This window comes from Ctenopharyngodon idella, chromosome 1, assembly GCF_019924925.1.
Source record: "Ctenopharyngodon idella isolate HZGC_01 chromosome 1, HZGC01, whole genome shotgun sequence".
Taxonomy (NCBI): domain Eukaryota; kingdom Metazoa; phylum Chordata; class Actinopteri; order Cypriniformes; family Xenocyprididae; genus Ctenopharyngodon; species Ctenopharyngodon idella.
Genome location: NC_067220.1, coordinates 13,660,305 through 13,683,242, shown reverse-complemented (window position 1 = coordinate 13,683,242; position 22,938 = coordinate 13,660,305). Strand labels below are relative to the sequence as shown.

At 35.8% G+C, this 22,938-nt stretch overlaps 3 protein-coding genes across 6 annotated transcripts; 2 read left to right on the top strand and 1 right to left on the bottom strand.

Moving 5' to 3' along the window:
* Positions 1–7: 7 nt before the first annotated feature.
* On the bottom strand, positions 8–4,989 carry LOC127511189 (guanine nucleotide-binding protein subunit alpha-12). 2 transcript variants are annotated; one of them, XM_051891939.1, is made up of 5 exons: positions 4,830–4,989; positions 4,456–4,717; positions 1,442–1,651; positions 1,023–1,073; positions 8–675 (listed from the first exon to the last, which is right to left on the bottom strand). In XM_051891939.1, the coding sequence occupies exons 2-5, from the start codon at positions 4,702–4,704 to the stop codon at positions 130–132; spliced, it is 1,056 nt and encodes a 351-aa protein (XP_051747899.1). In that variant the 5' UTR covers positions 4,705–4,717; positions 4,830–4,989; the 3' UTR covers positions 8–129. The 2 variants fall into 2 exon arrangements, with proteins under 2 accessions (XP_051747899.1, XP_051747976.1); XM_051892016.1 differs by having other exon boundaries at positions 4,834–4,917.
* LOC127511269 (carbohydrate sulfotransferase 12-like) lies at positions 1,658–13,252 on the top strand. Of its 3 annotated transcripts, none has more exons than XM_051892161.1 (2): positions 1,658–3,720; positions 10,893–13,252. In XM_051892161.1, the coding sequence occupies exon 2, from the start codon at positions 10,976–10,978 to the stop codon at positions 12,014–12,016; it is 1,041 nt and encodes a 346-aa protein (XP_051748121.1). In that variant the 5' UTR covers positions 1,658–3,720; positions 10,893–10,975; the 3' UTR covers positions 12,017–13,252. The 3 variants fall into 3 exon arrangements, with proteins under 3 accessions (XP_051748121.1, XP_051748186.1, XP_051748044.1); XM_051892226.1 differs by lacking the exon at positions 1,658–3,720 and adding an exon at positions 9,638–9,722; XM_051892084.1 differs by lacking the exon at positions 1,658–3,720 and adding an exon at positions 9,957–10,103.
* A 5,363-nt stretch (positions 13,253–18,615) lies between these two features.
* LOC127511150 (carbohydrate sulfotransferase 12-like) lies at positions 18,616–22,341 on the top strand. Its single transcript, XM_051891808.1, has one exon. The coding sequence runs from the start codon at positions 19,227–19,229 to the stop codon at positions 20,313–20,315; it is 1,089 nt and encodes a 362-aa protein (XP_051747768.1). The 5' UTR covers positions 18,616–19,226; the 3' UTR covers positions 20,316–22,341.
* Positions 22,342–22,938: the final 597 nt, after the last annotated feature.

Genomic DNA, 22,938 nt, shown 5'->3' with positions numbered 1-22,938 from the left:
TTTGAAAAAAAAAAAAAAAAAAAGGGCTGCACAACTTGGCCAAATGTTTATATTGCAATTATTTTTGTCATATATTGTGATTCATTTGCTTTTCAGCAACTCATAAACCTCCTTTTGGGAAACCCTGTCTTACAGGATAGGAAATCCGTTGAGGTTCCTGCGCATTATTGTGTCTTCAACAGTCTTGAACACATCACGAAAATTGTCTATGTCCACTGCAGTGATCATGTGATAGAAAACCGGCCTGCTGTAATTCCCTGTCCTCTCTTTAAAACTTTGAATCAAGAATTCCTGCACATCCTCCAGCCTGTGAGGATCACCTTGGAACTCAGGAAAATGCTTCCGGATATCTGCAGTCTGTACTTTTTCTGCCAGCAGGTCCATTTTGTTAAAGAAGAGGATGATGATGTCGTTGAGGAACATATTTTTATTGTAGAGGGACGTAAATATATACAATGACTGAACCAGGCAGTTGTACTCGTTACAAATTCGGTCATAATCACTGGATCCAATAATATAGAGGATTGGATGCTTGATACGAAATATCCGAGACAAAGGTTCTCTCAAACCCCATTCTGCAACAAGGAAAGGGCTATCACGGAGAACAAAATAATGCTTTTTTATGCTCCGATATTTGTGTGTATAAAGAATGTCCTGATTGTGTGGCAAGTAGTTCTGTAAGTAAAGAGAGTGTGTCAGTCAAAAAAGAAAAAGGAATAAACTTTGATGTTTTATTGGTCATTTGTTTCGAATCAGTGGTTCAGAGCACCAAAGTCTCATGATTTCATTAAACGAGGCTTTGTTACGTCATAAGTGTTTTGAAACTTCAATAGTTCACGTGACTCTGGCAGTTTGATACGCACTCCGAACCACTGATTCGAAACAAATGATTCATTAAGCTTTGAAGCTTAATGTAACTTAAAACGTAAATAATAATAATAGATGTCCTTTTACTTAATCTAAATATGTGCTAGCATTTAACATCACCTCAGCAAATACTTGTGATTTACTCAACTACTCACCAGTTGGCCAATACGATGAATGTTGTCAAAGTAGTACTTTACTGATTCATACTGCATAAAAACAGAAAAGATGAACATGTAATTTTTTTGGCATCCTTATGGGTAATCATTGGAAAAGTATTCTAAACTTTCTTTCATTGAGCACACAAAAGATGACATTAGACAGAATATCTACTTTGTTGTCTTTCATACAACAAAAGCATATAGTGACCATTTACTGTCAAGCTTCAAAAGCAGTTCACAAGACTTGATGGCTATATTCAAAGTGGGAGCAAAAAGGAAGTCATTATTCAAAGAAAATCCATCCATCTGCTGTAGCTTTGGTTGTATGACAGAGCCGCATGAATATTCTGCAAAGCACCTCTGTTTTTTGTGTTATAGATAGGTGCATGTAGATATATGCTCCATAAAACGCTTACCAGCTCAAAGTCGGTCCTGCTGCGATGAGCTTCTTGAATCCCAGAATCCTTCCAGAGAGAATCAATAGCGCTAACATAAGGTTGAAATGCACTGGGCTCAAAGTTCTTTCTCCACTCAAAAGATTCAATTAACATCTCGTGCATCTCATTGGCTGAGTTTTGCCAAGGAATGCCCAGTTTCTTTCTTTCTTGAACCAACACTCTCATACCCTATAAAACAAACAGAGAGACATGTCAGAAAAAGGATTTTCAGTTTATCATAATGCAATCTCTGCAGCCGTAGCCGTACCATGACTCGGATGGTAATACCAAGGTTTGATAAGTGCCAACTGAGGGTTGCCAACTGTCCCGTATTAGCTGGGAAGTCACTTATATTGGGCCCAGTACCGCCGCTCCCTATATGCAGAGTACGCAGTTTGCGTACGGCACTAACTCCCTGGGGGAAGGCATTTGATATAATACATAATGTACGTAAATTGATTGTTTACATTATGTATTTTGACAGTGTTGTAAAAAAAAAAAAATAAATAACTTGCTTTTGTTACTTTCATTGAAACATTTATTACTGCCTCATTGTTATTATATAGCCTATGTATTTTAAGTCATTTTAAAGACTGTTGTTCACTTAGGTCTATTTTTATAAAAAAATTAAATAAAAAAAAAAACTAATATGGTAATGCATTTGTGGAGGGGGTTGGGGGGCACAACAATACAGTTCTGCTTAGGGCACCGATTTGGCCAGTTTGTGAATATTTTGAATAAAAAGGAAAAAGAGAATAAAAGCGATGCATCTGTCACACAACTTACGTGTAAAAAGGTTAATATTTTGGCTTTCTTCTTTATTTATGTTTGTCATTCTTCAGAAAAAAAAAAGTTAACAAAATCAAAAATTCTGAAATTTGGTTGACTTAACATGATCCAAAATACGTTTATGTGCGAGAACCTTTAGGCTACATCTTTTGAAAGTGCCGTGACTTGTGGCCAAGTGTCCCATACTCAGAATTTCCTGCCAGTATTGAGATTCAAACCCACGACCTTCGGTGTACAAGTCCGACTCTCTAATCATTAGGCCACAACTGCTTTACACAGACTTAACCACAGATACTGAAATTACTGTGTGGCACAGTACAAATATTTTGAATGTGTGCCTTATTCTGTCCCTTACTTTCTTTTCCTGAAGTTGGCAACCATAGCCATAGTACTGAATGATTACCATATTCATGTACTGTGGTAAGCCTATTCCATTCCAAAAATACCATGGTACTATTACATTTACATTTCATTATTTAGCAACCCAAAGTGACTCACAGTACAGAGCCTGTATTACGGAAACATATGCCTATAACCTTTTTGGTCGTGAATGACTCAATCCCCCAATAATCTGGCAGGGGTCAAAATAGACCCTTTTCACATTTCCGGTTTCTCAGAAGCGGAAGTCATCATAGTTGGGTAAAATATTATCCACAAGTTTCCTATGCCCCATGAGGCCTTGCGTCAAAAGTGGGAGTGTCTTCCGGTTAGAAGTAAACAAGCTGGACGTGACACTCAATCATTCAACAGTTGACAGTCATTCTAGATTTAGCGATCCAAACTTGCGAACGTTTGGCTTTTACTTAAAGATTTAAGATTCCAGCATCAATATCTGAACAATGTTTTACAATAAAAAAAATGTTACAGTAACAGTAATTTATTAATTTATGTCAGGAGTGCACATCAATCATGCTAAATCTAACTGATTACATACACACAAAGGCTTACACATTTAGAAATATATTGATAACATACCCTATGTTTACGTCACTTTTCTGAGCATTTCTATTAATTTTCCTCTAAATTATGCGATGATTGCAATCCGAGGACGTTTGTGCGATCTCTCCCGTCTATCTATCCTGATCCTTTCAGCCAGAGCAACAGATGGAGCTCATGAGAGGAAAACAGGAGTTATGAGTTATACGAGTTAACCGAAGTGTGTGAATCTGTGAAAAATATGCGTATGCATTTGTCCGGTATCAACAAAGGCACAGGGAAGAGACAGATAAAACATTAAACCAAATAAATACGCGATTATAATCATATAAGAATTGTCTACGTTCCTCAAGCGGTCTCTGGTATTTTCCATAAACGTAAGTAGCCTTTAGCATCGCATATATGACAGTGGAAACGCGACTGGCTCTGGCACGCACGACACCAGTAGGAGTAAAACATCACATCATAAGGCTTTGGTGCTAGCATCAGTGACAGGATGCTCTTGTAGTCATGCAGCAGCACTTTTGTGGAAGGTCAGTAAAGTAAAGGACAATTAAGGGCACGAAACTGTTTATTGTATTGTGATATTATTAACTAATGTACTAAACTGAAATGTTGTCCCTGAGTGCCATAACGACATCTCTCATAAAGGTTTGCAACTTTACAAAGTAAACAATGATCCGAAAAACACTTAGTCTCTTCGCTATTTAGCACACAAAATACCATTGGTATGCTACTTCCGCCGCCTCACCGGAAGTTGTACCGACGTTATTTTTAACAGTAGCGCCCCGCGGAAACAGGTTGATAGCGGTGAATGATTAAATATATATTTTTGTGTTTCCATTTGCACAAATAGCAAAATAAAAACTCCACAATAGTGCTTTCATTTCAAAACGAGGGAAAAAATAGAGAGCGATTGATAACGGGAGTCAAGATAATTTTTTTTTTTTTTTTTTTTTTTTTTACCGTCATTAATAGCCACTGTAACATCTTCACAGCAGCGTTTTTTGTTTTTTTTTTTGTAATTTGATGCAACGGTAATATAATACTAATATAGTAGCCTACATTTAAAAAATAAATAAATAAATATAACTTTGCAGGATTTACGATATTTGATGACCGTTAAAACGCGTCATCACAGTCTGTGAAAAGGGTCTATTCAACACAATCATGCATGGGCACAACACCTGTATGGAATCGAACAGTCGATTGTTTTCGAATCTGCAGAATTGTTTACAGCTGTCCTCTGATCTATCCGTATAACCCACCCGTATAATGTTGTCGTAAATTGCTTCTCTGAATTCAAGCAGCTCTTCATGGTTGAACTCGGCTCCCTTAACAATACGCATTTGTTTAAGGAAAGTTGCTTTTCCGCTCTTTTCCGAGCCGAACAGTAAGATCATAGTCCCCACTTGCCGGTCTCGTTTCAGCATGGCATCAATCTCGCGGCTCCTCTTCCGCGCACCGGATTTGTCCGGCAGAAAGCACTCACTCAGATTGCGTAGCCCTCTGGACATGTTTCGGCAAATCCTGTGTGTGTAAAAAAAAATGAGAGATTTCCTCCCTTGGGGTCGAAACACTCAAAAACCAAACTGAGTCAACTGCCTTTTCGGACTCGCAAAACAGAAAAATCGGCACTTACCTACAATATCTATTTATTAAGCGAAAAATAACAGTGCAAGCGTTGCGTACTTTCACTTTCAGATGACTCTCAGGACTCAGGAGAGAATAGGATGTGCGTAATTGAATAGGCCTATCAGAGAGCAGGGTAGGCGTGGCGCTTGGTCCGCTTGTATGCGTTCAAGGGGGATGGAGATGCGCTGCCTATCTTGTAATGGGCACACATGTCTTTAAATAAAAAAATAAAAAAATAAAAACTAGTAAAAGAACGCATTTGAACTATTTGCAAATAATTTTACTTTTAAAATATGCATACAATTACTCTTAAAGGGTTAGTTCACCCAAAAATGAAAATAATGTCATTTATTACTCACCCTCATGTCGTTCCACACCCGTAAAACCTTCATTCATCTTCGGAACACAAATTAAGATATTTTTTATTAAATCCGATGGCTCAGTGAGGCCTGCATTCGCAGCAATTTCCTCTCTCAAGATCCATAAAGGTACTAAAAACATATTTAAAACAGTTCATGTGAGTTCAGTAGTTCTATCTTAATATTATAAAGCGACGAGATTATTTTTGTGCGCCAAAAAAACAAAATAACGACTTTTCAACAATATAGTGAAGGGCCGATTTCGGAGCTTTGCGAATCGAATCACTCGGAGCGCCAAAGTCACGTGATTTCAGCAGTTTAGCCGTTTGAAAGGAGATCCGAGTCACTGATTCGATTCGCAAAGCTCCGAAGCAGTGTTTTGAAATCAGCCCATCACTATATTGTTGAAAAGTCGTTATTTAGTTTTTTTGGCGCACAAAAAGTATTCTCGTCGCTTTATAATATTAAGGTAAAACCACTGTACTCACATGAACTGTTTTAAATATGTTTTTAGTACCTTTATGGATCTTGGATCCATATGGATCAAGTCATTCTATGATTCAATGACATAGTGGAAAAAATACTGTAGGGCAGGCCTATATATCCGTCTTATTCAAGGAGTAGGGAGGTGCGGTGTCATTGTGGTAATGGGCACATATCCTTTTATTAAACCTAAAAGTCAAAAGTCAAAGTTTATAGCACGATTTATACGGCAACAGCTGACCAATGTGCTTTACATCATAAATCATTTTGTATGTATCAATATTAGTGAATACCCTTTAAATAAACTTATAATCGATATTAATACTTCAGGAATTGTAAAACATTAAGACATTTGATATATTCTTTGGTATTGTGTTGCACTTTACTTTAGTATATTATACACTGTAAAAAATGAATGTGATTTTAACGGTAAAATATTGTAAAAACGCTATGGAAAAAAATTGTAAATGGGTTAACAGTAAGTTCCAGTACTATATACAGGGAAAAACTGTAAAAGCTATTACCAGACATTTTATGTAATTTTCACAGTAAAATGCTGTAAATTTTTACAATTTTTAGAAGTAAAAAAGAACAAATCAATGTATAATTTACAGTTAATAATTTACAAAACAGATTTTAATAGTAGTGTGCATTGTTTTATTGCATTGAATTTATTAGTTTACATTCAAATTTTCTTGTTTGTAAATTACAGTTTTATACTGTAAAATGTACAGTTTGTTCTGTAAATGTGTTTACAGTTTTTTTGTATTTTTTACAAAATTATTCTGGCAACCGCAGCTGCCAAAATTATTTTGTAAAAACTACAGAATTTTTTTATAGTGTAGTGTTATTGTTATTGTATTATTCATCTTCCTATCATTAGGTATAGGTGTGTATAAAACTATATGATTGCATATATAGGTATGTGTAGTTATGTGTATGTATGTGTATGTACATATGTATTTGTATATGTCTATTTATATATGTATATATGCATGTATGTATGTGGACATATATATGTATATGTGTGTGTATGTATGCGTATGTATATATACGTATGTTTTTGGCAATTAATTTGAGTTACTTTGAACTGCTGCTGTATGATCTATATGAAGGACTTTAAAGCCCTGAATTACATGTATATCTAGTATACAAGTACCCTTATCTCCTTCCTCTCCTTTCTACCAATCATTATCATATATACAATTAGAGTCTTTCTCTCTTTTTTTCCTTTTTTTTCTTCTCCGTTCTCTTTCTTTCATTCTTTCTTTCTTTTTTTTTTACTAAACATTGGCGGAGTCATGTGGAAATATTTTATAATGATTTATATTTATTCAATTAAATATTTTTATTCAACTACATCATGTAGTGCGGGAGATAGGCCTAATAACAGGCGTCTTGACATGGCTATGGCTGCAAAACGAAACTTCTGGAACAGATAAAAAGTGCCAAGAACGAAGAAAGTATGTATTTTTGAAATATTTTAATTTCTTATTTAGTCTTGACAAAGCAATATATTCATAAGCATGTCGTAAAGCAATAACTCCAGTCCAGGTCTCCACAGAAATGCCCCATGATGAAATGTAACTTTCGGTTTGTGTTACACATCAATAATCAAAACGTTCTTATGCGTGGTTTATAAGAAATAGGCTAAACATTCATGTTCAGTATTGCACGCGGTTGTGGTACTCGGGTACTTTAAAAACAAAGCCCATTAATCTAAAATTAGCTCATACAGAGAATTATTTATGTATTTACCTATGTTTACCTAAGCCTTCTTCACTCTAAAAAATGCTGGGTTGTTGATTTGGGTCAAAATGGACAAACCCAACCGTTAATTAAAATATGTAACCGAAATGATTGGGTTTGTCCATATTTGACCCAAAAATTTGGTTTAAACAACAGAGCATATTATTATTATTATTATTATTATTATTATTTATCATGCTGTAATTCGTTAGTAAATCGCGCATTTAGAAAGCCGATTCGGCTGCGTGTTTTAGTTTTTCTGACAGCTAGATGGCGCCAGAGCATAAGGCATACAGCTGATTAAGAGCGATTGTGTGCATATTTTAAATTTAAAAATATTATTTGTAAATAGTTTAAATGCATTATTCTACTTTACAATAAATTCAAGTTCTTTTACATTATTCCCTTAAATCCTTTTAATTATTTAATTCCTTTTCCTTTTATCAAATAATGGATGAATGTTTCATTGTCTTTAGTTTAGCCCAATTTTAGCATCACTTCACTGGTTGCTGGTTCATTTTAGAGTTTATTTTAAACTCCCCCACTCAGTGCCGATCCTACACTTCTGGGGTCCCTAAGCAAAACTTTGTGAAGGGGCCCCTGTCAGTGCATTCTTAAACCCCCCAAAATTTCCATAATCTTTATTATTGCATAAACCAATAATTACAATGGTTTATGCAAGGTGCACTGCCGGTTTTCTATAGTTAATGGAATTAAAAACATTAAGAAAAGAAACTGCAAGTTATGAAAAACGCATATAAATATGTAAAGGGAAACCCATTAAAACACTTTAAAATTGGCAGTAAAAACAATTATGTAAAATTAAAACCAAATTTTCATTGACACCTAAATGAATGCTTTTTGATAGTAGTAGTATGTTGAAAATGGCTGTTAATGTTTCTTGTCACATTCAGTTAGCCTACGAATTTGAACAAATTTTTGAGAGAAAAAAATGAGACCAAAGTTAAATTTTAAATCATCTAAAATAATTTTAAAAATTCTAAATAAATTAGACTTTTTCTTTCTTAGGAAAAATTAGGAAGATGATGACTTTACCTTTCCTTTTCTGATGTTAAGGCACTTTCAAGTTTTCTTCTCAGGCCCTTCTCAGACTTTAGGCCCATTAGGCAAAGGTAGATGACCACCTTGGGCCCCCAAAAGCCAAGGGCCCCCTAAAAATGCGCGATCAGCGTGACAACCATGCGTGTTTGTGTTGAACGTGCTTCTGGTGTATCCTGTTTGTAGCAAATGAAAATATCATTCATCTGAAGCTAAAACTAAATATTGAGCAACAGTGTGTATTATATTTTTTATTGTTTTGCTCTCTCTCTTTTCTGTGAATGACCCAAGTAGAGAACGCATGCGCAGTCACTTTAACACAGGCACTCAATTTTCCCTCAAATTTGTAGTTAAAATAAATAAAAATAATTGTAGCCACCACACAGCTCGGAGAGTTCCATGTATTTTTTCCGATTTCACCATATAGCCTACTGTTGCTATTTCGGGGTCTAAAACAAGAATAAAAGCCATTAGGCTATGTGGCTAGATGAAAAATGTAGAAAAATGGACACAACTCTGGCATCACAACAGAGAAATTAACCTCAAGGATGATCCAGGTAAATATGTGCAATAGTATAGTGCCCCATTGCAATATTTTGTCTGGGGCCCCCAAATCCAGGGATACCTTTTGGTTCAGGTGTCGTTTTTCTAGCTAACGATAAAAACCTGTTTCATTTTTTTCTTCTGTTTTTCTGTACACAGATTTAGATAATTTGTTTGCTTATAGATTTATATATGGACTAGAGTGTATTTGATGATTCTGACATGTGACATGAATGCATTTTTGTAAAAGAAAATTCTTCTGGCCAGCAGCCATATCACCCTGTAGCCCAAGATGGTTGCCCACTGAAGCTAAGCCTGGTTAGTACCTGGATGGGAGACCTCCTGGGAAAACTAGGTTGCTGCTGGAAGAGGTGTTAGTGAGGCCAGAAGAGGGAGCTGACTCTCTGTGGCCGTTAAAAATCCCAGGATGTCCTTCGAAAAGAGTAGGGGTGTAACCCCGACATCCTGGCCACCTTTGCCCATTGGCCTCTGTCCATCATGGCTTCCTAATCATCCCCATATACTGATTGGCTTCATCACTCTGTCTCCTCTCCACCAATAAGCTGGTGTGTGGTGAGCGTTCTGGCGCAATGTGGCTGCCGTCGCATCATCCAGGAGGATGCTGCACATTGGTGGTGGCTGAGGAGATTCCCACTTCCATATGTAAAGCGCTTTGAGTAGGCTACCCAGAAAAGCGCTATATAAATGTAAGGAATTATTATTATTATTCAACTTTTAGTTTAACAGGATTCAACAAATGCATTTAAATGTTCGATCTTCTGCAGTTCTGAATTAATTTCCTGGAAATACTATACTGTATATAAATAATATACTTATATATATATATATATATATATATATATATATATATATATATATTCAAATATGCCTATATCTAACCTATTAAAAGCGCGTTCAGGAGAGTGAGAGCAGCAGTTTACTCTGGCTCGCCCGTAAAGTACACAAGCGCACCTTTCTGAGAAACTAAATGAAAACTCGATACAAACACGACTCCTCCTTATGTGGAGAAAGAAGGACATACGCCATTTGAACAACTATAGGATGAGCAGATACTAGGCTTATTGAAGGTGAGTAAAGATTGATTTATCATTTTGGGGTGAACCCAGTAGGCTATGGTAGCCTATGTTGTTTATGCGGTAATTTAGGCGTGTATCACTTTCAGGACATCTATTACTTAGCATTACTACGTTTTGACATAACACTACAATTTAACAAGCTCTAAAAAACTGAAAACATGAACGACTAAAAAAGCGCGAGTCTGGTTAAACAGGTGTTTGTTGGGGGAACTTAGTTGATAATGCGTTACTGATAGCCAAAGTAAATAATTATGCCGAATCTTCACTTTGAATAGATAGGCTAGTAGCGCGTTATCCCATGGCAGTTCATAACTATTTTACGTTTTGGCGAATGCCAGACGCAGATATACAGAAAATTAACATGCTGGATTTAATGTTCTTTTTTTCTTTCTTTTTTGCCATATGTTAGCTACTAAAACATTTCCGGTTTTTTTTTTTTTTTTTTTACAAATCACTCTTGCCTAATTATAAAGGCTAGTTCTGAATTATGAACATTTTAAAGTGCTGCATGAATTCTGTGTATTATAAATGCATTCACAGTCTGGCTGAAATCTTAGTAAGTTTACTTGTTGCTAAAAAGATCGTTGAACATGAAGCATGAAGAATGCTGTTTTAAACCAGATGGACCATCTCACGATCAAAGTCATTTAAAAAGAATGTAGTCTGACGGAAATATCAGCGTTTATGTTACGTTCACATTGAGTTTATATGATGAGTCATATTTTCTGGTAGCAGATTGTAAATGCAAAATTCAACAGTCCTTTTTGTGTTTTTCTCCAGAATTCCCAACTTGATTCATTCCAGAGACGATAATATTTAGCATTCAATCTCTTTTGAGAAACTGGTATAGACGTCCAGCGAATATGGGAATGCAGAGGCTGCTCCAGTGTTTCTTTCTTGTGGGAACAGTATTTGTCACATTCTTCATAATAATTTTCTGGGATGAGATGAGAGATGGGACTTTTTCCCTACACACGGCTTCATCACAAGATCTCACACACCTCAAACTGCGTCAAGCGCATCGTAGACATGTTATAAGAGAGCTTTGCTCGGCCAATAGCAGCCTGAATTTTACAGAGAAATTAATCACATTTGACCAGATTCCGAACAAAGCCTTGGATCATCTCATTGTGGATGATCATCATGGTGTTATTTACTGTTTTGTACCGAAGGTAGCATGTACCAACTGGAAACGAGTAATGATTGTGCTCAGCCAGAACCTGAAGGCACCAAATGGAACTCCATATCTGGATCCTCTTGACGTACCACCAGCATTATCCCACAATACTTCTCTGCATCTGACGTTTAACAACTTTCGGAGCCTCTTTGGTAATTTCTCAAGTCCTTTAATGCATCAAAAACTAAAGAATTACACTAAGTTTCTTTTTGTACGGGATCCTTTTGTACGACTTATTTCTGCTTTCCGGGACAAGTTTGCTAGGCCAAATAAGGATTTCTACAGACACTTTGGGTCCACAATGCTTCAGCGTTATGCAAATATTTCAAACACCCCTGACTCTGCTCAAGAGGCCTTCACCGCAGGCATCAGACTGTCCTTTACTCACTTTATTCAGTACCTGTTAGATCCACAGACTGAGAAGAAGAATCCATTCAATGAACACTGGCAGCAGATTTACAGACTCTGCCATCCATGTCAAATTGACTATGATTTTGTTGGGAAGATGGAAACTCTTGATGAGGATACAGAACATTTGTTGAAGATTCTTGGGCTGGAAAAATATATTCACTTTCCCCCCGGGTACAAGGATAGGACATCAGTAGACTGGGAGCGAGACTGGTTTGCAAACATTTCCATAGCTGACAGGAGAAAACTGTACAATCTTTATGAAACAGACTTTAGATTATTTGAATACGAGAAACCTGAGACACTTCTGGATGAGTGATGAGTATGGCTAATTGCTTTTGCATTTCCTCAATACCTCATGCAAATAGAAACAAGAGAAATTATGTTGAATCCCATGAAACCTGTCAATAACATATCTCAGTTATATTTAAATTTAATGTAAGTGTAAGTTATTATTATTATTTTTTGCTACTTATTCCAGAAAGTTGGTCCAATATCAAAATGAAGCTGGCAAACAAGCAGGTTGAGGATGCATTGTCAAAGTTTTGCTAAAAAAACCTTAATACTGTATGTTTCATCATCCAGGGCTACAAAAGCAGTTTGGTTACATACTTAAACATTTTTGAGGCATGATGGAATCTATTTTTACTTTATTTTTTATTTTTTTGTGCTAAATAAATTTAGACTCCTGTTTTATGATCCTAATCTTTTTTTTTTTCTCTAGATATCATTCTTAACTTATAACCTTCTTCCTTGATATTTTTCTATGTGATTAGGTCAAGCAACTGGTAAAAACTTTCACAGTGTGGATTGAGTGAATTTGTTTGCACAATTATGGATATGAATTGGGTATTTGAATTAGGCCTAAAGGCTGTTTGATGATTTATAAAATATGAATGATACATATTTGTGTTTTTTACCTTTTAAGTCACCGGGCTTATATTTAATACAGTAGTTCATAGTTTAATAATTAAAGGCAATTAAAGCTTTTTTAAATGTGTTGACACATGTTGGGTCCAACTGGTATTATTACTTCTAATACATATACTCTCTCTGTATATGTATTATGTATTATAAACAAAAGCATAGAAGCATCATATTTTGTTACCAAAATCTGCTGGTGTCCGAAGTAGGCTTGAGATTTCGGTATATGGAGATAAAGATTCATGATTCTTCAGTAGTATAACAACACACTGAGTGTATATTAGCACAGTTTATTGTTTGCTTCTGGCATCTGATAGAGCTTTTGGACCTGGAAACAGTGACGTCAGATGTTTTTTTTTTAAATTAGTGCTGTCAAGATTATTGCCATTTTTTTTTTTTTTTTTACATTGATTTATTACATTGAACATATTTGTGTTTCCATGCTTTTTGTTGAGATGTCTTTTCTTGTATAGCCTATTGTATTTAAATGGTTTATTCATGTTGCTTATGAATTATAACATTTTTTCTATGTATTCATTGTTATTTAGCCCATTACTAGCTTTTTTCCAAGTGCATGCAAGTGTATGTATTAAAATGTATCTATAATATGCAATAAACAATTCTTATTTTGTATTTGTTTCAGTTTGTTTTTTATAATAGAAGTTAATAGTAACCATAGTGCCAACAAGAAAGAAAAATAAATAAATAATACTATACATATATATATATATATATATATATATATATATATATATATATATATATTTGTTGAATTAAATATAGGGTGTACTCATATATACAGTGCACAGCATAAATGAGTACACCCCCTCTGAACAAATACAAAAGATGTATTTTCTTTATGATCACTAATACAATTCATGGAAAGATGGCAAAACTAAAATGTATTAAACATATACATAATAAAAACTGAGAAATATATGTCATTAATAGCCATAAAATAAGTCAATTTTGTTTAAATTAAGGATTGCAGAAATGAGTACACCCTAGATTTCATTGAACAAATGTATAATATTCTAGTACTTAGTATGCCCTCCATAATTTTGAATATACTGCTCTGGCCCTTCTTGGCACGGAGTGTACAAGTTCATGACAAATTGTCACATCTGTTTATCTCCGGGATGATGAGCTTCTTAAATGCCCTGATCTTTAATGGGGAATGTTGCTTAACTCGTCTCGCTCAACTCGTCTCTACAGAATCCCCCACAGGCGCTCAAGAGTGTTAAGATTGAGTGCAATACATGTTCACAGAAGGTCACCTTGGGAGAATGCATATCATCATTGTCATGTTGAAAAAATGCCCAACAATGCAGGGAATGAGGAAAGGGTAACATGTTCTATTTCAAGTTTGTGTATTAAATTACACAGTGGTGTGGGAATTCATGACAGCATTGATAAAGCACAACTCCCTCACACCTTCAGCACTCCTACATCCAGGGAACCAGGCACTTCTCACTGTACTCCTCCTCTAGCAACACCATAACATTTTGGATGCTGTTAGATCCAAAATGATTGATTTGGTCTCATGAGACCAGAGAATTGATTCCCAGAATCTATATTTTGTAAATATGGGCTTTGGAAATGGCTAACTGACTTTATTGTGCTTTTGCTACAGTAGGTAGTTCCAGTGAGAACAACAACCATGCATGTCATTTCTGCAGGCTGCATCTTACTCTGTGAGATAAACAGTCACTCTTTTCAAAGCATTTGCTGGCTCTGAGACACTCACTTGGTATTTCTCCTGCTCTTTGTCTAGCAAAAAAATCCCTCATCACTAAATGAAAGCTTAAAATGAAGGCCTGATTATTTCAGGGGCCTTGTCACAAGTCCATTGTTTTTGAATTTCTGTGTTACTTTTGCTATATTTTCATACTTAAAACAATGATTTGGTAATCCTCTTGTACCACTGTCCTCTTTTGTGCTAATATAACACTTTTAACTGTCAAGAAATTACTACTCTTTAAATGTTTTGGTTCAACATACTTACCTGTTGATCAAACATTGCCTTAAACTTACACCAGAAAATTTTGATGTAGTTTTATTTAGTAACTTTTAGGAGGGTGTACTCATTTTTGCTACACAACATTTTATCACCTTGATAAGAAAATCTTATTTTCCTGAATAATTTTGACATGGTAATTGATTAAGCAGACTTGCTGGAACATTATATCTCTAAAGAACCCTAACATGTCTTCTAAGTAAGTGACTAATTACTGACTTTCAGAAGTTTCAGAGGGGGTGTACTGTGCACTGTATATATACATACATAAGCATTCCTCAGGTGGTTTTACAGAGGGTTCTGCTGGTGTGTCAATGTGAAGAACCCCAAAAAGTTCATCCAGGATCCTTTCATTTTCATTGGTCTACATTAAAAACTAAGACTGGTCTACGCTTGAGTGCATAGCAACCGGCGGGCTTATGTCAAAAAAAGATGTAAAAAAAGATGGACGACGCACCTTCACTCTCTTCCATTGTAGTATCTGAAGCCGCCAGTGTGTCAATATGACGCTGACATCTTGAGTCTCGAGTCTGCGCATAGTGAACTTGGAGCCAGAATCTGCGCAGCAGTGAGCGTGAAGTGGAGCCGTGAAGTGTCAAAAAAAGTATTATTATACATGGTGGGATAATATCCAATGAACAAAATATAGGTTTGAGGTAGGCAATGATTTTATAAAGAAGAAATAGAGATGGATTCAAATTCATGCCAAACAGATAAGCAAGGAGGAGGAGCAAGCTAAGTATAATCAGTTTGTAAGGTCTGCAGCCTCTGATTAGAAATCTTGGAACACTTTACAATAAGGTTCATTAGTTAAACATTTGTTAATGTATTAACTAACATTAACTATTCATGAGCAATACATTTGTTACTGTATTTACTAATCTTCATTAACGTTAGTTACTGAAAATACAGTTCATTGTTAGTTCACAGTGCATTAACTAATGTTAACAAGATTTTAATAATGTATTAGTAAATGTTGAAATTAACATTAACAAAGATTAATAAATGCTATATAAGTGCAGTTCATTATTAGTTCATGTTAACTAATATAGTTAACTAATGAACCTTATTGTAAAGTGTTACTGAAATCTTATTTTGAAAGAATCTGAGAAAGTCATCACTGCTAATGGAAGAGGGTACGAGGGGCTTTGGGAGAGGGGTTTAAAGCAATAATTGAAAAAAGTAGCTTCGGCTTATGCTTATATTAATCTGTGATGTTCTAACTTGGCATTCTTGACTGCTTTTTAAAAGTTTGACAAAGCAAATTTCAGGGCTTCATAGTACATCTGCCCCCAGTTTCACAGACAAGTCTTAAGCCTAGTCCCAGACTAAAGTGCATATTTGCTGTCTTAACTGAAAGCAACTTGCACCGACACATCTTACATGTGTCAGTGCCATTGTTTTGTCTCAAGATGCACACCTGTAAACCCTAATGCTCAAAATACTTAATTATTTTGAGTAGGACAAACTTAAATTTAACAGATTAGTTCAGTTAACTATTATCAGTAGGCCTATTTAGAACTTTCTTTTTCGTTTGAGTTCACAACACTGAGATATTTTAAGTAAACTAAACTGTTTTGAGTTGTATGAACTCATTTCTTTTAATTTAGACTAACTTAAGTTTAACTGAATCTGGGCTGGGATTTCTATTTCCCAGCATGCTTTGCCCATGGCACTCGAAAGGGAGAGTAAATGCTAAAATTAAGTGTTAAATAATGTTTTTTATTTGTACAACATTAATGGATAAGGGAGATTTAGTGGTGTTTTGTTATGCTAATTTAGAAGAGTTTCTGTTAATGTGGATTTTTTACCATCATGGTGACAAGTGGTGGTTTGAGAGCAAGTTACATGTTTTAAGTTACTGTACTCATTCAGTAAGTGTTATACCATGCTATTGTTAACATGTTAACAAATTAGCAAGTTGGCATTTTCTGAATTTTTTTTATTAGGGTTTACAATGAAGTAAATAACTCATTTGATTTGGAATACCTCAAAATAAAAAAGTTAATTAACTAAATATTTTATGTTAATTGCTATCAAAGGGTATGAGTTAGCTAACTCAGTACTTCAAGTTAAGAGCAATTATCATGCATGAGTACTACAAACTCAAAACTTGATAGTTCTGCTTAAAATTGGGAACATTATAACTCAAAAAATTTGAGGTAACTGATTACCTCAATTTTTTTGAGTTAGCCCAACTTATTCAGGTTTACAGTGCACCTGTAATGATTTGCTTTTTCTAAGGCAAGTTTATAAAAGCTACTAAAATGTCCTAATTGAACTAAGGCCTAATCCTGGCTTAATCTAAGTTCTTTCTGTGAAACCAAGCCCTGAAGTCTGTAGTTTTTCCACCTTAGCTCAGCTTGTCTGCATAACCGTTTAAAAGAGTGTACAGTCTTATTTAACCATGGGTCTCTTATCGATTCCCAGGTTTTGTGTTTCTGGTGTTTTGTTATGTGTGTTATAAATACAAATACTTCAGTCATTACTAGTGGGTTACCATGACCTTTACTTTAGAATTAATTATACATTATGCATTATTCATGTTAATTATGAACCTGTATATAGTAGTTCTTAGTAGTTCTCTGGGAGGTATGAAAAAACAGTAGTTACTGATTAGCTAATAGTGAACTATCACCTTCAACTGAGCAATATTACTTACTAATCCATTAATCAGAGTTTCTTGTTAGTTAATAGTAGCTACTAGAGTGTTAATTATGTGTTACTCCTTTGTTCCTGTGTTCGTGTTCGTTGGGTGGGGAACTTAAGCGTTACTGATAGCATAAAGTAAATAATTACGCCAATAAGTATTGCGCCTAATTACGCCAATCTTTACTTTGAATAGATAGTAACGCGTTATCTCATGGCAATTCATAACTATTTTACGTTTTGGCCAATAAGACGCAAAAAGGCATAATTATACAGTGAAAATTAACATGTTTTTTCTTGCCCCCCGCTAGCTACTAAAACTGTTTATTATTATTATTATTATTATTATTAACCAAATGACTCTTATATGACTAATTAGTAGTTCTGAATTATGAACGTTTTAAAGTGCTGCATGAATTCTGTATATTATGCCTATTATAAATATAAATTATATAGGCTAAGTTGCATTTAAAGGCTAGTCCAAATCCAATTTTTGTGCATATCCTATTGAAATCAGATTTATGAAGTGACAAAGCCTTGTGTTTTGACCGTCTGTGACTTACTTTCAGTTTCATATCTGCCTAAAACATGTCATATAGTCTATAACACGATCTCACATGTTAATTTTTTTAACATTTTGTTGGGATAGTAAAATTTACATATGTGGTTTCAACAACCAGATGCATTTACACTTGTCCATTTTCGTTTGGAATGCGTCTCAGACCACTTCCTGAAGTGGTTTGAGCGATCGGATTTAAATCCATCTTGAAAGCGTTTCTGAGGAAACAGAAATCGCATATGTGAACAGGCCCATAATAAGTTTACTTCTTGTTGCTAACAAACGTTTTGTTGAACATGAAGAATGCTGTTTCAAACCAAACTGACCATCTCACGATTTAGTCTGACGGAAAGATGGAGCGTTTATGCTACGTTCACATTGTATTGTGAGTTTAGAAATGATACATTTTTAGGCTAGTAGGCTATTGTAAATTCAGACTTCAACATAAAGTCACTTTTTTTGTGTGTTTTTTCCCCAGAATTCTCAACTCGATTAATTCCAGAAACTATAATGTTTAGGTTTCAGTCTATTTCGAGGAAAAGGAGTCCAGTGAAAATGGGAATGCAGAGGCAGCTCCAGTGTTTCTTTCTTTTGGGGACAGTATTTGTCACCTTCTTCATAATTTGCTGGATTGAGAAGAGAGATGCGAACTTTTCCCTACACACAGCTTCAGCTTCATTACAAGATCTCACACACCTCAAACTGCGTCAAGCACATCGTAGACGTGTTATAAGAGAGCTTTGCTCTGCCAATAGCAGCCTGAATTTTACAGAGAAATTAATCACATTTGACCAGATTCCGAACAAAGCCTTGGATCATCTTCACTTTGAATAGATAGGCTAGTAGCGCGTTATCCCATGGCAGTTCATAACTATTTTACGTTTTGGCGAATGCCAGACGCAGATATACAGAAAATTAACATGCTGGATTTAATGTTCTTTTTTTCTTTCTTTTTTGCCATATGTTAGCTACTAAAACATTTCCTGTTTTTTTTTTTTTTTTTTTTTTTTTTTTTTACAAATCACTCTTGCCTAATTATAAAGGCTAGTTCTGAATTATGAACATTTTAAAGTGCTGCATGAATTCTGTGTATTATAAATGCATTCACAGTCTGGCTGAAATCTTAGTAAGTTTACTTGTTGCTAAAAAGATCGTTGAACATGAAGCATGAAGAATGCTGTTTTAAACCAGATGGACCATCTCACGATCAAAGTCATTTAAAAAGAATGTAGTCTGACGGAAATATCAGCGTTTATGTTACGTTCACATTGAGTTTATATGATGAGTCATATTTTCTGGTAGCAGATTGTAAATGCAAAATTCAACAGTCCTTTTTGTGTTTTTCTCCAGAATTCCCAACTTGATTCATTCCAGACAATAATGTCTAGCATTCAATCTCTTTTGAGAATCTGGTATAGACCTCCAGCGAATATGGGAATGCAGAGGCTGCTCCAGTGTTTCTTTCTTGTGGGAACAGTATTTGTCACATTCTTCATAATAATTTGCTGGGATGAGATGAGAGATGGGACTTTTTCCCTACACACGGCTTCATCACATCTCACACACCTCAAACTGCGTCAAGCGCATCGTAGACATGTTATAAGAGAGCTTTGCTCGGCCAATAGCAGCCTGAATTTTACAGAGAAATTAATCACATTTGACCAGATTCCGAACAAAGCCTTGGATCATCTCATTGTGGATGATCATCATGGTGTTATTTACTGTTTTGTACCGAAGGTAGCATGTACCAACTGGAAACGAGTAATGATTGTGCTCAGCCAGAACCTGAAGGCACCAAATGGAACTCCATATCTGGATCCTCTTGACGTACCACCAGCATTATCCCACAATACTTCTCTGCATCTGACGTTTAACAACTTTCGGAGCCTCTTTGGTAATTTCTCAAGTCCTTTAATGCATCAAAAACTAAAGAATTACACTAAGTTTCTTTTTGTACGGGATCCTTTTGTACGACTTATTTCTGCTTTCCGGGACAAGTTTGCTAGGCCAAATAAGGATTTCTACAGACACTTTGGGTCCACAATGCTTCAGCGTTATGCAAATATTTCAAACACCCCTGACTCTGCTCAAGAGGCCTTCACCGCAGGCATCAGACTGTCCTTTACTCACTTTATTCAGTACCTGTTAGATCCACAGACTGAGAAGAAGAATCCATTCAATGAACACTGGCAGCAGATTTACAGACTCTGCCATCCATGTCAAATTGACTATGATTTTGTTGGGAAGATGGAAACTCTTGATGAGGATACAGAACATTTGTTGAAGATTCTTGGGCTGGATAATCAGATTCACTTTCCCCCCGGGTACAAGGATAGGACATCAGTAGACTGGGAGCAAGACTGGTTTGCAAACATATCAGTAGGTGACAGGAGAAAACTGTACAATCTTTATGAACCAGACTTTAGATTATTTGAATACGAGAAACCTGAGACACTTCTGGATGAGTGATGAGTATCGCTAACTGTTTTTGCATTTCCTCAATACCTCATGCAAATAGAAACAAGAGAAATTATGTTTATTCCCATGAAACCTGTCAAGAACATGTCTCGGTCATATTTAAATTCCATGTAAGTGTAAGTTCATTTTTTTTTGGTTTTTTTTGCTATTTATCCCTGAAAGTTGGTCCAATATTCAAATTTTTGTAAAAAATTAAGGAAATCAAAATGAAGCATGGAAACAGGCAGTTTGAGGATACATAGTCAATGTTTTGCTAAAAAAAGGTTTAATGGTTTCATCCAGGGCTGCAAAAGCAGTTTGGTTACATATTTGAACATCTTTGAGGCATGATGGAATCTATTTTTATTCGTTGTTAAATTCAGACTCCTGTTTTATTATCTTAATCTAGATTCTTTTTTCCAGATTTCATTTTTAACCTTCTAACCTACTTCCAATTTTGATGTTATAGTCTCTTTTTTCTAGGTGATCAGGTCAATCAACTGTTAAAAACTGTTGCAGTGATGATTTTTTAAATGATACATATTTGAGATCTTTTTCTTTACCTAAGTCATAGTTTAGTTAATGCAATTAAAGCTTTTTAAATATTCAGTGTTCAAGTACATTTTTTAAAAATTAATTAATTTTTTTTTTTAAACTTTTCCTGAAAATCAATAAACTGATCAGAAGATGTGTTGACACATGTTAGGTCACTGGTATTATTACTTCTACATATACTCTCTCTGTATGTATTGTTACGTCAGAAGACGTATTGTTGTTTTTCCTCCCCCTTTTTTTTCCGTGTGTGGAGACGTGCGTGCTCGTCTCTCTCTCTCTCTCTCTCTCTCTCTCTCTCTCTCTCTCTCTCTCTCTCTCTCTCTCTGGTAGCTCCGCCTTGATTGGACGTAGGCGAGACGGATTGGTGGACTCGAGTGGAACGTTCCTTTTAAAAAGCGTCCGGGATGCGGACGTGGCAGAGGGGAGAGTGGTGTTGGCGTGTTGTAGCTACTGAGGTGTTATTGACATAGTTGACTTGTGATCAGTGAGATCTAAATCGTGTACATTGTTTTAAGTTGTCACCAATTCTTATTCACTTCTGTAAAGCACTCTCATTTTTGATTCTTGACTATATTGTTTTCATTTCATTATAATTCTTTTCATTTCTTTATTGTGGCAGTTATGTTGTCATTTTTTTGTAAATATTGTATATATAATATTTTCTTTGATTACTGTAGCGGTAGGGGTTGGGTGCCTTTTTCTTTTGCGTACATCTTTTCTCCTGTGTTGAATTAGCCAGGAAAGCTAGGTAAGGACCTCTGTATTTTTTTTTTTTTTTTTTTTTTTTTTTTTACAGGGTTTAGTTAGAAATAATACGGGTTTAGTTTAGTGGCCGTTTTGTTTATTGTTTTGGCCTTGCCCAGCCCTGAAGAAGTTGCTTCGTTTATTTTCTTGGCTTTGTGACGAAACTAAACAGAAAAATAAAAAAAGAAAGAAATTGTTGAAACTGATTTTTTTATTTATTTTTTTATTTTTTATTTATGCTGCTTCCCTGACCTAGACCAGGGTCGTAACATAATTGGGGGCTCGTCTGCTGTTTACAATAACGAACTGGATTTTCATTTGCTTGCGTTGAAAGGAAAATCATCCGCAACCCTTCTTGTGGCTACATGTAAGTTGTAAGTTATTGAATTTTATTCTTTGTCTGGCTGTTTTCTTTTTGGTGTGGGAGAGAGTAAGTGGGAATATGGAATTTGATTTGACTGCGTTTACGCTAGCTCCAAGCACGGAACAGTTTGATCGCTGTAGGAAAGATGATCTCTTTAAAATTGCTGATTTCTTTAAAATAGAAATTCCTCGCTATTCATCTAAGCAAGCGGTTAAAAAGTTCTTGTATAACGAATTGGTGTAGCAACAAATTGTACCTGAGGAGTCAGGGTTAGTAAATGTGCAGGAGGGAGCTGCTGCGCTTGCGGAGGCCGACGAGAAGCCCTCTCTTGTTTTGCTTTCTCCAGTACGCCCCAGCGATCCGTTTTTTTGTGCCTCAAAGTACCCCATTGGTAGCAACATCGTCAGTCGCCGATCCACTAATTACGTTAAAACTAAAAGAATTGGAGCTAAGAGTAAAGATGGAATAGAAAGAGACTAAGAAGCTCCGGCTGAGAGAACTAGAGCTGGAAATGGAAAAGGATGCGCGACTTCGTGGGTTTCGTAAGCTCACCGGGGGGTTCACCTGCTTTTCCCTCGTTCGCTCAGCTGCCTTCGGGCCCTGCGCCGGGTTCTCTTGGTCCCGCTCCAATTCCAGATGTGAGTAGTTCTCCCTTATTTGATGTAAGTAAGCATATTAATTTGGTACCTCCTTTTCGAGAAGCTGAGGTCGATTCGTACTTCACGGCTTTTGAGCGTGTCGCCGCTACATTGCAATGGCCTAAAGAGATGTGGGCTCTGCTATTGCAATGCAAGCTGGCCGGGAAAGCCCAAGAAGTATGTTCAGCATTAACGATAGAGAAAAGTCTGGACTATGATGTGATCAAGGCGACTGTTCTGCGTGCTTACGAGTGCCAGAAGCCTATAGACAAAGATTTAGGGCCTTAAAGAAAACTGACAGACAAACATTTGTGGAGTTTGCAAGGGAAAAACA

What these genes read in the sequence shown, in the direction of transcription:
- LOC127511189 (XM_051891939.1), bottom strand. Translation starts at nt 4,704, where the DNA reads ATGTCCAGAGGGCTACGCAATCTGAGTGAGTGCTTTCTGCCGGACAAA. An exon ending in TTTACGACAACATTATACGG is followed by an intron (nt 1,652 to 4,455) that starts GTGGGTTATACG and finishes TTTGTTTTATAG; the next exon opens with GGTATGAGAGTGTTGGTTCA. An exon ending in GCAGGACCGACTTTGAGCTG is followed by an intron (nt 1,074 to 1,441) that starts GTAAGCGTTTTA and finishes GTTTTTATGCAG; the next exon opens with TATGAATCAGTAAAGTACTA.
- LOC127511269 (XM_051892161.1), top strand. Translation starts at nt 10,976, where the DNA reads ATGGGAATGCAGAGGCTGCTCCAGTGTTTCTTTCTTGTGGGAACAGTA.
- LOC127511150 (XM_051891808.1), top strand. Translation starts at nt 19,227, where the DNA reads ATGTCTAGCATTCAATCTCTTTTGAGAATCTGGTATAGACCTCCAGCG.